A 13,716-nucleotide genomic window follows, 5' to 3' on the forward strand; every position below is an offset into this window, starting at 1 on the left:
AGGGCGATGTCAGCATCACTCCAGCAGATCCACAGCCGATTGGAGGAGTCTCAGAGGATACAGGTGCAGGAGATGGAGCTAGCAATGAGTGGCCCCGTGGCTAACACTGCTCAGGTGGCGACCACAATGGAGAGCCTGGTGCATGATGTCGGCACCATGAGTGAAGGTGTCCAAGGCGTCACGCAGTCGGCGACGGCCATGACTAAGGGTCTCGGCAGTATATCTGCCTCACTGGGGGATGTCACCTAGTACACGGCTGACCTTGATGAGGTTCTGCAGGACATGTCCCGCTCTCAGATGGGAATGGCCGAGGCGCTGTGGAGCTTGTCCCAGTCGCTGAGGAGCTTCGCCGAGGGTGTCAACATGAGGGTGCAGATCATGGGGTGCCAACCCGGAACCATCCCATGGGGTGGTGACGGTGGCCACCAGATCTCCCGAGTTCCACTCCTCTAATGAGGCCGCATCTCAGAGTCAGCGCACGGGACAGAGTGGCATGGTTGTGCATGTACCGTCGACAAATGAGCCGTTGCCCTCCGACCCCAGAGCTCTCAGAGGACACCCACCAGGGGCATCAAAGGCCATGGATCAAGGTAAGAAGCTGGCTGCCTCCACCTCAAATGTGCATCCTGGGGACACACCTAGATGTAGTGGTAGAGTTAGGAGGATAAACCACATTGAGGATCACTGAGGGCACCAAGGGGAGGGAGGACGGGGTAAGAAGGGCGAGGGGTGGGTGAGGGGGTGGGGGCTGCACCATTGGGAGATTGGGGACAGTTATTGAACAATAAACACCCTTGTGCACAACCAATATGAAGCCTCTGTCGGTTTCTTCTGCAAGCAGCACCGCGTGCAGGTGCGGAGTGTGAGCCAGCATTCAGCAGATAGGCAGGGATTGAGGAGCACCAAAACCCATCAGGTTATCATTAACCCCTACTCTCGGCAGTGACCCAATGACAGTGCCGACACAGTCGCAGCACCCTGGAGTGATGTGACACGTACCGTGGAAGGGTGGGAAATGAGGGTGATGGGTGGGTATGGATGCGATGATGTACCAGGCCACGTCCTAGGTGAATCGGGCCAGTATGAGGGCCTCCCTGGCCCTCAGGACTTGCCGGACCCTCACCGCTGCCGCCTGTCCTGCAGCATCCGGCTGGGTCTCAGGTTCCTTCCTGGCCTCGTCCTCCAGCTCCTGCTGGTCTGGCGCCTTCTCATCATCCTCGTCCGCACCCAGCCCTCCTTCTCCTCCTCCTCCAAGGTGGCCACATGTTCCTCGTCACTAAACTCTAGCCCATCGCCCCGTTGCTGTGCGAGGTTGTGGAGGACACAGCAGACCACAACAAAACGGGCGACTCTCTGGGCGGTGTACTGGAGTGCACCTTTGGAGCGGTCGAGACATCAGAACAGCATCTTGAGGAGTCTGATGCATTGCCAACCGCCCATCCTGGGGTGCTCCTCGAAGAGGGAAGGGATGACCGACTACCCCAGAACACACTCCCTGGGAAGTGGGTCCACATATTTATTAGCTTTACCGGGTGGTCGTACACGAGCTGTATGTTGAGGGAATGGAACCCCTTTCTGTTAACATAGCGAACCCCCAGATGGCCCGGTGAGCGCAGGGCAACATGCCTGGCATCCATGACTCCCTGGACCTGGGGTATCCGGTGATGGCGGTGACACCTTCTGCCTGGGCACACAGGGCATTCGTGACCTGCTGGATGCACCTGGGGGCTGTGGCCCGTGAGATACCACACAGGTCCCGGCTCGAGCCTTGGAATGATCATGTGGCGTAAAGGTTCAGGGACGCAGTGATCTTAACGGCCACCGGGGTGGGATATCGTTGTCCTCCTCCAAGTGATGCCAAGTCCGTAAGGATATGGCACTGATGCTGCACCGTCTCCTTGTTGAGACAGAGTCTCCTGCGGCACACGCTGCCTGTTATTTGTTCGAATGACCAGCGACACCTGTACAGCCTGGTCCATCGGCGGCCTCCGCCTCTGGGCCCCTCCCTAGCCTGATTGGTGACCGTGTCCTCAGGGTGTGAGGTGGGTCCAGCACATGGGCTGCTGCCTCGAGCATCTTCAGATGCTGCTGCCGCCTTCTCCGGCAACTGGCCGCATTGTGTAGATCCAGCACCACTAGGGCAACCTCTGCGTCCAACATCCCTGCCACAGCATTCAATATCTGTAAGGCACTGGGAAAGGGTGTGAGGTGACAAACAGCAGTGGCTCCCACCCCAGGATCTTCCATTCCCCCATTGATTCCCCCCACCACCACCTGGAATGCCCTCCCCAGGTAGTCTGGGCCACAGCAGGCCCTCCTGATGTACCCCAGGCCCTGTACCCCAGGCCCAGTACCCACTCACAACATCACCCGGACCGGGTGCTGCCCCCCTCCCCGTGACACTCACCCACCCTCTGGCCGTGGACATGTCACTGGAGTTGTGTCCCATCCCCTGGGTGTTCGGATGTTGGCTACTGCGTGTATAATGTTGCCTCACACAGAGTTCAGGTGCACTGTCCAGGCATCACGGTCTGATTGGGATACTAGGCTATGACTCCCACATGCTACATGACCCGCCCACCCAAGGGAATACACTTGCCAAGTGTGAAGTGCTCACCTGACCATGATTGCCAATTCCCCATGAGCAATAGCCTTCAGCCAGAGGCCTCGGCAGTCGATGAGGGTTATGGGTGGTCAGTGGAGCCGACAGGCCGGGACAAGGGTTGCCCTGGAATGGATACACACGATCCAGGTGTTGGCATGGTGGTGCTGCTTGTGGTTGCCCCCCCGGTTTTCCCCGCCGCCAGCGCCTTCACCCAACCCTCCCATGACTGTACTCCCCTGTGGAGCATCCCACACCCCCAACCGGGGTTCCCCCACCCCCCCTCCGAGCACAGGGGTGGCAAGTCCAGCATCCCCAGACTCTTTGCATGTGAGCAAAGATGGCTACTCACCTCCTTGGCTCCCCACAGAAGCCCTTCCGCCAGTTTCACATTTTTCAAAAGGAATACTAATCCGCACCAGCATGATCACTTGCTGGGAAAGCCACCGAATGAAGGGAGGCCTTTGGATCAGGGGTGGCTCTCGTTAATTGTATGGAAATACAATTATTGATCTGCTGCTCAAGAAACTACTACTTGAAACAACTCTGAAAATGTTCAATCATTCTACCAACTCCGAGGGATCCGGTAAAAATCAATTAGCAATTAACCTGAGAGTGGCCTATGATAATTTTGAGTAGCACTGGAGGGGGAACCTTCCTTCTACAGAACATATTCCTTTTCTTTATTTTTCATGGGATGTGTGCATCACAGTCAAAAGGGACAGCATGGTGGCACAGTAGTTAGCACTGCTGCCTCACAGCTCCAAGGTTCCGGGTTCAATTCCAGCCTCGGGTCACTATCTGTATGGAGTTTGTACTTTCTCCCCGTGTTTCTGTGGGTTTCCTCCCACAGTCCAAAGATGTGCAGGTTAGGTGGATTGGCCAAGCTAAATTGTTCCTAAGTGTCCAAAAAGCTGGGATGGGTTATTGGGTTACGGGGATAGGGCGGAGGCGTGGGCTTGGGTAGGGTGCTCTTTCCAAGGGTCGGTGCATACTCAATGGGCCGAATGGCCCCCTGCACTGTTAATTCAGTGATTCTCAGATTCACAATTGTTGCCATTCCTCATTGCCCTTCAACTGAGTGGCTTCCTAGGCAATTTCAGAGTCTACCACATAGGATCTAGAATCACATGCAGGCCAGAACAGGCAAGGATGACAGATTTCCTTCTTAAAAGGGTATAAGATGGAATTTTAGAACAACTATGATAGTTTCATTGTCCATCATATTCTAGATTTATTAATTTCATTCAAATTACACCAGTTTTCAAAGTGGGATTTGAACATACATCTCCAGAGCACTAGCCTCTGGATTATAAATCCAGAGACATTGCCAGTGCACAAACTGTTGCTATGTTTTGGAGAGAGTCTTAGTTAGAGCTGCAAGGTTGAAAAATCCAGCACTGGCATCAAATGAACGATACACACTGACTGATGTCACAATCTGCCTGCTCTGTACATCCGGAGCCAAAACTACTGAGCCTATGGAGCCAAATTTTACAGTCACAGAATCTTACAGCACAGAGGAAAACCATTCAGCCACGTGCTCCTGCTGGCTCTTTGAAAGAGCTGTCCAATTAGTCTCAGTTCTTACTCTGTACCCAGTGCATTTCAAATTATTTCCATTCAAATATTTATATAACACCCTTTTGAAAGTTATTATTGAATCTACCCACACCATCCGTTCAGTCCATGCATTCCAGACCACAACAATTCATCTTGTAATATGGGGCTGGATTCTCCGTTTCTGGGACTAAGTCCCCACGCCTTCGGGAAAACTGTGGTCTTTTACGCCAGGAAAACTGGCATCAAAAGGCCATAGATTCCCCGTTTTGCTGGGGGCTAGCAGTCAGCCGTCGTAGAGCTCGCAGCTCTACCTGCCGATAGGGCACCCCCGCACTTCCGGGTCAGAGGCCGTGTATGCGCACGGCGGCGGTCTCCAGCGGCCGCACTGTGCTCCATGGCTGATTCAGCCCGCGGACCTGGACCATCAAAATAGTGCCCCCATCGGCCACTCACGCGCCCCGGACCGTCCGCACACATTGCACCAGCCCCGAATGAAGCCCCTACTGCCTGCCAATTGGCCCGCCCCCAACTGTGGTGGCCCCGGAATGAGTCCGCAGCCGCCACGTGAGGATTACAGAGTGTGGGACCACACGAGTCCCATGCATTCAGGAATTCAGCAGGCCGGGGACAGAGCATCGCGGGGTGGGCCTCAGGAAATGGCATGAGGCGGTGGTTACTCGGCGCGGCGCACTCCAGGAGTACGTTACTTTTGGGGGGATGGAGAATTGAAGAACTTGCGCCGCTCCCGATTTCGTGCATCAAAACGGATTCTCCGCCCCGTCGTCATACGTGATTTCTGCGTCGGGGTCGGAGAATCCAGCCCATGCCTTTTCCTCATCTCACCTCATGTTCTTTTGCCAAGTTTGGAAATATTTATTTCCTCTCGTTGGTTTCTCAGTTTTAACCCCATCAAAACACTTCATAGATTTGAGCACATCTGTCAAATCTTGCCTTAAACCACTCTGCTTTAGGAAGAATCAGCCCAGCTTCTCATATTCCTCCCTCAGATGATCAAATAAATTACATTATTGAGGCAAATTTGTGTTTGAGTTGACGAAAGATTGGGACTGGATGGTTGATCTTTGTTCCATGCTTCCTTATGTTTTGAATTGATAATCCGCTATATGGTGCAGTGTTTATGAAGTAAATTGTTCATAAAAGAAATGAAATGGAAAATTCATTCTCTCTGCAGGTTGGAAGCTACACCAGGTTGCTCAAATGATTATATTAAAATATATGATGGACCTTCAACAAGTTCTCCATTGCTTTCCAAAATATGCACTGGATCAAATCGTGCATTTACATCATCGTCCAACGCTATGACTATTCATTTCCAATCTGATTCCCAAAATACTGGTCCCGGCTTCACTGCAAATTACTATGAGATGTCTGCAAATCAAAGTAAGTGTTAAATTGCTTCTCTTGATCTGTGCAGAATTGATAAGGATTTGTTAAGATCTCCATTCATTATGCCTCACATTATGATGCTCCTATTATAAAGAGCTGTACAGAACATACAGCACAGAAATAGGCCAGAAATAAATTGTGTCCATGTGTCTTCTCAACAAGAGATTCCTCCTTTTCCAGATGCCTCATCTCAGTCTGTCAGTGTATATTTCTAGTCCCTTTTCTTCCATGTAGTCATCTACTTTTCCATAGAAAGTATCGAAGCGACCTGTCTCAACCATTTTCTGTCGTAGTGTGTTCCACCGTCTGGGTAAAGACTTTTCTTCTTACTTCACAATTGGATGTATTAGGAACTGGCTTATATTTTGGGTCCATATTTATGGATTCTCCAGTATACACACTGCTCAAATCATTTACAGTTTTGAAGATTTCTGTTAGCTCATTCCTGGTTTCTTCTCTAAAGAAAAATACCCGACCTGTTCAGTTGTTCCTTGGAGCTGTAATTTCTCAGTTCTGGGCACCATCCTTGTTTATCAAATTTGCACTTTCTCCATTGTTTCTATGTTTTTTAATACAATAGAAGATAGAACTGTGCTCAGTGAATTTAGCGTGGCCTCACCATGGTCCTATACATGCTACATAACTTCATTACCGCTGAAGTATCCAGCCTAGAAATAAATCTGAGTGCTAAATTATCATTGTTGATTATTTTATTGGCATAAAATGCTATTTTTTAAAATAAATTTAGAGTGCCCAATTTTTTTTTCCAATTATGGCGCAATTTATTGTGGCCAATCCACCTAACCTGCACATGTTTGGGTTGTGGGGGTGAAACCCACACAGACACAGGAGAATGTGCTAACTCCACATAGACAGTGACCCGGGGCCGGGATCGAATCCGTGTCCTCAGCGCTGCAGGCAGCATTGCTAACTACTGCTCCATCATGCCACCCCTCAATGCAGTTTTTAATGATTTATTCATCTTTGTGCAAAGATCCCTTTGCTTTCCTAACCCAGTCACTAATTTTTATTATCTCAGGTTTGAAGTGATGTTTCTATCTTTTTAAACCAAATGCATAGTCTCAAATATCTATCTGAAATTCATTTTGTACTTAACTGATTAGTCTATTAGCTTTCTAATGTCTTCTCCAATGGTATCATTTGTAAAACTTGATGTTGTCTTGCTTATTTCTCAGTCAAAACCATAGATAGAATTTATGAAAAAAAGTGTGCTCAGCCCTGATCCTTGTGGAACCACACTTTCAATTGTTTTCTAATCTGAATACACTTCACCTCCAGTCTTCACTTCTTATTTTTTGATCAATTTAATTTCCATTCAGCTAATTATCCCCTGATTCTATGTATCCTAACCTTTAGAACATAGAACATTACAGCGCAGTACAGGCCCGCCGGCCCTCGATGTTGCGCTGACCTGTGAAACCACTCTAATTCCATCTACACTATTCCCTTATCATCCATATGTCTATCCAATGACCATTTGAATACCCTTAGTGTTGGCGAGTCCACTACTGTTGCAGGCAGGGCATTCCACACCCTTAGTACTCTCTGAGTAAAGAACCTACCTCTGACATCTGTCTTATATCTATCTCCCCTCAATTTAAAGCTATGTCCCCTCGTGCTAGACATCACCATCCGAGGAAAAAGGCTCTCACTGTCCACCCTATCCAATCCTCTGATCATCTTGTATGCCTCAACTAAGTCACCTCTTAACCTTCTTCTCTCTAACGAAAACAGCCTCAAGTCCCTCAGCCTTTCCTCATAAGATCTTCCCTCCATACCAGGCAACATTCTGGTACTCTGTCTTCCTGTTATTCCTTCCAAAATGAATCACCTCACACTTTTCTGCATTAACCTCCATTTGCCACCTCTCAGCCCAGCGCTGCAGCTTATCTATGTCCCTCTGTAACTTGTAACATCCTTCCGCACTGTCCAAAACTCCACCGACTTTAGTGTCATCTGCAAATTTACTCACCCATCCTTCTACGCCCTCCTCCAGGTCATTTATAAAAATGGCAAACAGCAGTGGTCCCAAAACAGATCCTTGTGGTACACCACTAGTAACTAGACTCCAGTCTGAACACTTCCCATCAACCACCACCCTTTGTCTTCTTCCAGCTAGCCAATTTCTGATCCAAACAGCTAAATCTCCCTGAATCCCATGCTTCCGTATTTTCTGCAGTAGCCTACCGTGGGGAACCTTATTGTGGTGATGTGCATCATTGTAAATACATGTAAGCTAGACAGACACTAGAGGGAGCACCAGAAACATCACACACACACACACTCAACCAATAGATAAGTTAGATAGGAGGCGACCAATGGACATTCACGATACACAAGGAGGTGACACGACCACAGGGGGGCATTACACCAACCCATACATAAAGGACACCACACACATGATCAGCCCTCTTTGGCCGGTGGAGACAGTCAGTGAGGACTGACACAGGTTGATTCAATATTACACCCACCACGTGGAAGACAGCAGATGGTTAGTCAGTTAGGTAGCTATAATAGGATTAGCAGTAGTGCCGAACTCAAGTTATAAAAGTGTACATAGTGTAAATAAATGAGTTGAAGTTATTTACACGTCTCGACCGTCCTTGACAGATGCAACACAAGGAAGCTGCTTATGTTACAAAGGAAACATAACAAAACACTTATCAAACGCTTTACTGAAATCCATATACACCACATCAACTGCTTTACCCTCATCTACCTGTTTGGTCACCTTCTCAAAGAACTCAATAAGGTTTGTGAGGCACGACCTACCCTTCACGAAACTGTGTTGACTATGTCTAATCAAATTATTCCTTTCGAGATGATTATACACCCTATCTCTTATAAACCTTTCCAAGATTTTGCCCACAACAGAAGTAAGGCTCACTGGTCTATAGATACCGGGGTTGTCTCTACTCCCCTTCTTGAACAAGGGGACAACATTTGCTATCCTCCAGTCTTCTGGCACTATTCCTGTTGACAAAGATGACTTAAAGATCAAAGCCAAAGGCTCAGCAATCTCCTCCCTAGCTTCCCAGAGAATCCTTGATAAGTATGCTCTGACTGACAGGTACATACTTATCAAGGACACGCAGTAGCTGTTCCTTGAACAAGCTCCACATTTCCATTGTGCCCATCCCCTGCAGTTTTCCTCTCTATCTGATGCATCCGAAGTCTTGCCTCATCGCATCATAATTGCCTTTCCCCCAGATATAACTCTTGCCCTGCGGTATATACCTATCCCTTTCCATCACTAAAGTAAACGTAATCGAATTGTGGTCACTATCACCAAAGTGCTCACCTACCTCTAAATCTAACAACTGTCCTGGTTCATTACCCAGTACCAAATCCAATGCGGCCTCACCTCTCGTTGGCCTATCTACATACTGTGTCAGGCAACCCTCCTGCACACATTGGAAAAAACAGACCCATCTAAAGTACTCGAACTATAGCGTTTCCAGTCAATATTTGGAAAGTTAAAGTCCCCCATAACAACTACCCTGTTGCTTTCACTCCTATCCAGAATCATCTTTGCAATCCTTTCCTCGACATCTCTGGAACTTTTCGGAGGCCTATAGAAAACCCTTAACAGGGTGACCTCTCCTTTCCTGTTTCTAACCTCAGCCCATACTACCTCAATCGGCGAGTCCTCATCAAACGTCCTTTCTGCCACCGTAATAGTGTCCTTGACTAATATTGCCACCCCTCCCCCTCTTTTACCACTTTCCCTGAGCTTACTGAAATATCTAAACCCCGGCACCTGCAACAACCATTCCTGTCCCTGCTCTATCCATGTCTCCGAAATGGCCACAATATCGAAGTCGCAGGTACCAACCCATGCCGCAAGTTCACCCACCTTATTCCGGATGCTCCTGGCATTGAAGACACACTTTAAACCACCTTCCTGCCTGCCGGTACACTCCTGCAACTTTAAAACCTTACTCATGACCTCACTGCTCTCAACCTCCTGTATACTGGAGCTACAATTCAGGTTCCCAAGCCCCTGCTGAACTAGTTTAAACCCTCCCGAAGAGCATTAGCAAATGTCCCCCCCAGGATATTGGTACCCCTCTGGTCCAGGTGTAGACCATCCCGTTTTTAGAGGTCCCACCGACCCCAGAATGAGCCCCAATTATCCAGAAATCTGAAACCCTCCCTCCTGCACCATCCCTGTAGCCACACGTTCAACTCCTCTCTTTCCCTATTCCTCGTCTCGCTGTCACGTGGCACGGGTAACAACCCAGAGATAATAACTCTGTTTGTCCTAGATCTAAGTTTCCACCCTAGCTCCCTGAATTCCTGCCTTACATCACTATTCCTTTTCCAATCTATGTCGTTGGTACCTATGTGGACCACGACTTGGGGCTGCTCCGCCTCCCCCTTAAGGATCCCGAAAACACGATCCGAGACATCACACACCCTGGCACCTGGGAGGCAACACACCAACCGCGAGTCTCTCTCGTTCCCACAGAATCTCCTATCTATCCCCCTAACTATGGAGTCTCCAATGACTAATGCTCTACTCCTCTCCCCCCTTCCCTTCTGAGCAACAGAGACAGACTCTGTGCCAGAGACCTGCACCCCATGGCTTACCCCTGGTAAGTCCCCCCACCCAACAGTATCCAAAGCGGTATACTTGTTACTAAGGGGAACGACCACAGGGGATCCCTGTACTGACTGCTTCCTCCCAGCCCCTCTCACTGTCACCTATCTATCTTTATTCTTCGGAGTAACTACATCCCTGAAGCTTCTATCTATGACCACCTCTGCCTCCCGAATGATCCGAAGTTCATCCAGCTCCAGCTCCAGTTCCCTAACACGGTTTCTGAGGAGCTGGAGATGGGTGCACTTCCCACAGATGAAATCAGCAGGGACACTGTCGGCGTCCCTCACCTCAAACATTCTGCAGGAGGAACATTGCACTACCTTCCCTGCCATCCCCTCTAGATAAAAAAAAGAAAATGAAAGAAAGAGCTTACCTGTTATTCACTCCCCTTCTTTGTTATGAGTCAACTGTGGTAACTTCTTGATGACATTCGAAAACCTAAGTATGTGACATTTAATATGTTAATATCTTCACTGATTTCTGTCAGGTCAGCATAGGATCACAGGAACAGAAAAACATAGCAGGAGTAGGCCATTCCACCAGTCAACCCCATTCCGCCATTCACTCAGATCATGGCTGATAACCTACTTTTGTGTCATTTTCATCCACTATCTCTATATCCCTTGGTGTGATTAGTATCCAGAAATTTATCGATTTCGGTCTTGAACGTAGTTTGTGATTGTAGTTCCATGGTCCTCTGGGGTAGAGAATTCTAAAATTCACCACTGTCTGAGTGAAGGAATCCCTCATTTGGGCCTTAAATGGCCTGCCCTTTATGTGAGACTGTGCCTTTGGTTCTAGAGTCAGCCAGCCACACATTCCTGTTACATCATGTATGAATTTTCTAAGTTTCAATGAGATCACCTCTCATTCATCGAAACTCTGGAGAATATAGGGCCAAATTCCTCAATATCTCTTCCGAAGACAATCCCACCATCCCAGGAATCAGTGTGACGAACCTCCATTGTACTCCCTCTGTGGCAAATGTATCCTTCCTTAGTTAAGGAGACCAAAACTGGACACACTACTCCAGGTGCGGTCTCACCAAAGGTTCTACACAATTGCAGCAAGGTATCTTTACTCCTGTACACAAATGCCTTAACACTGAGAGACAACATACAATGTGCCTTCCAAATTGCTTGCTGCACCTGCGTTCTAGCTTTTAGTGACTCACGAACAAGGACAGTCAGGTCCCTTTGGACATCAACACTTCCCAATTTCCCAACTTTCCACCATTTAAGGAATACTCTTCCTTTCTGTTTTTTTCTACCAAAGTGTATATCTTCTCACTTACTCACATTACCTTCCATCTGCTGTGTTCATGCCCAATCACTCAGCCTGTCCAAATCCCCATGAAGTCTCCTTGCATCTTTCTCACAATTTACATTTCCACCTAATTTTAGCAAATTTGGTCTCCATATCCAAGTGATTTATTTAGATTGTGACAAACTGTGACCCCAGCACTGATCCTTGCGGTTATCCACCAGTAATGGCCTGCCAACCTGAGAATTACCCTTTTATTCCTACTTAAGTTTTCTGTCATTTAACCAATTCTCAGTCTATCCAGTGTAATAAAGCAAGATTCAGTAATTCAGCATCAGTGATGACTTTAGTTTAATTCTCCTTATGTTTTCTGTCCATTCTTGCAATGTAGGTTCCAGTATCTTTCCCATCACTGACATTAAGCTGACAGGTCTAGAGTTCCAAGCTTTTTCTGTAGAAACAAAATGGACTAGCATTTAGCAAATTTAGCAAATTTAACAATGAGGATGTAATGAGCACATTTATGGCATGATCACAACACCAGTCTTTGAAGAGATTGGAGACACCCCCCTCTTGGACAGTGGGATGAAACCGGAGCACCCGGAGGAAACCCACGCAGACACGCGGAGAACGTGTAGACTCCGCACAGACAAGTGACCCAAGCTGGGAATACAACCTGGGACCCTGGAGCTGTGAATCAACAGTGCTAACCTCTGTGCTACCAGGCCAATCACTGTGCTACTGTGCCACCTTTCTTTGAGGGATGGAGATTCTGATTCCAATCGGAGGCAGTCTTACACTTTTGGCACCCCAAACTCTCCGTCTTTGTGGGACCCCCATGATCTCCTCTGGGGAGATGGACACAAACAACATCAAACATCAAACACAACCTGCAATGACATCAATGTCCGCCTGACCCAGCCCACCCTCAGCTCACCAACGCAAGCCACAAAAATACACAAATAACTGCTTAACTCTTTTAGTGCTTTTTAATCTTATGAAAGCAAGCCTATAATTAATGGTAAACCACAATGCAAGCAACAACCCCCCCATAAAAAAAGTACACATGTCACCTCTTAACTGCTTCAGTACCTTTTGACTTATAACAGGCCTGAAATTGATGAATTGGAATCCAATCCTACCTGTTAGCATGATGGTAGAGATGGGCATTATTGCGATCTGTGTATCTTGAGGCGAGCTAATGGTATGACTGCTGCACAGCACAGGACAGAATGAGCTAGAAAAAGTCCAGTTGAAGAGCAAATACTCCAACGAAGTGGAGTGTCTATTCCAAATCTAGTATCAGTGGCTCTGCTGGCAACTGTGTCACAGGATTCCATTGTTTGTCCAGAAGAGACTCTCTGATGGTCAGTAAAGAGCAATAGGGGATGGTGGTTACTCACCGGTTATAACTGTCTGCATATGACCACCAGTGACTACATCAGACCAGCATATGCTCTCTCTTGAAAAACAGAATTTAGACTGGACATCATGGGAAAGGGACAGATTTTTTAGATTTTCTTGCTTCATCAATTGTTTGCAATCCATGGCAATTCAGATGGCTTTTCTTCAGCATTTTTTCTTCACAAAATCATCAATGAGATTATTGTAGGTAAAATCTTGTAAGAATGCATTTTCAATTGTCAATATTGCTGAGTTTGTCCAATGTTCCTGACTCATTGTACTTCGCAAATCATTTTATCAGAGCTAAGGGGGTAAATACTCAAGGAGAGTAAAGGCAGATATATCGGAGGCCAAAAATGCAGCATATTTTGTTTCTCTCATTTTCTCATTTCATTGTTGTTACTAGATACACAATGTGGAGGGAAACTTGACGATGATAGTGGAACATTTACCAGCCCCAATTATCCACGGAGCTATCCAAATAATGCAAAATGTACTTGGTATATATTTGTGGACAGTGATGAAAGAATACAGATAATCTTCATTGATATTCAGTGAGTAACAGTGTTTCTACTCAGTGTAATTTTTTCATGTCAGATGTATCGGCTAATAACCATGGCCAATGGATTTATTGAACTTTTTTAGCTCTCGTGCCTTCTAAAAATCTACTGTGAACCTTGCTGATGTCTCACAAGCAGCTGCACACCACTGTATCTTGCAGATCACACATATCCTTATTGCGACAGCTGGACAGTACAATTAATTTCATACAGATGGTACTTCCTGGGTACATCGGGCAGAGGATTTTGTCACAATAGCTGAACTCCCTGGAGTGCAAGGTATCATTGAT

General features: G+C 47.3%; 1 protein-coding gene across 1 annotated transcript in view; it reads left to right on the forward strand.

Annotated features, from left to right (window-relative positions):
* The window catches only part of LOC140393168 (cubilin-like), a 367,012-nt gene that overhangs the window by 311,306 nt on the left and 41,990 nt on the right, over positions 1-13,716 (forward strand). The window contains exons 26-27 of the mRNA XM_072479292.1: positions 5,358-5,566; positions 13,273-13,420. Of these exons, the coding sequence (XP_072335393.1) occupies positions 5,358-5,566; positions 13,273-13,420 (357 nt within the window). The remainder of the gene's footprint in view (positions 1-5,357; positions 5,567-13,272; positions 13,421-13,716) is intronic.

This window comes from Scyliorhinus torazame, chromosome 16 (assembly GCF_047496885.1).
Source record: "Scyliorhinus torazame isolate Kashiwa2021f chromosome 16, sScyTor2.1, whole genome shotgun sequence".
Taxonomy (NCBI): domain Eukaryota; kingdom Metazoa; phylum Chordata; class Chondrichthyes; order Carcharhiniformes; family Scyliorhinidae; genus Scyliorhinus; species Scyliorhinus torazame.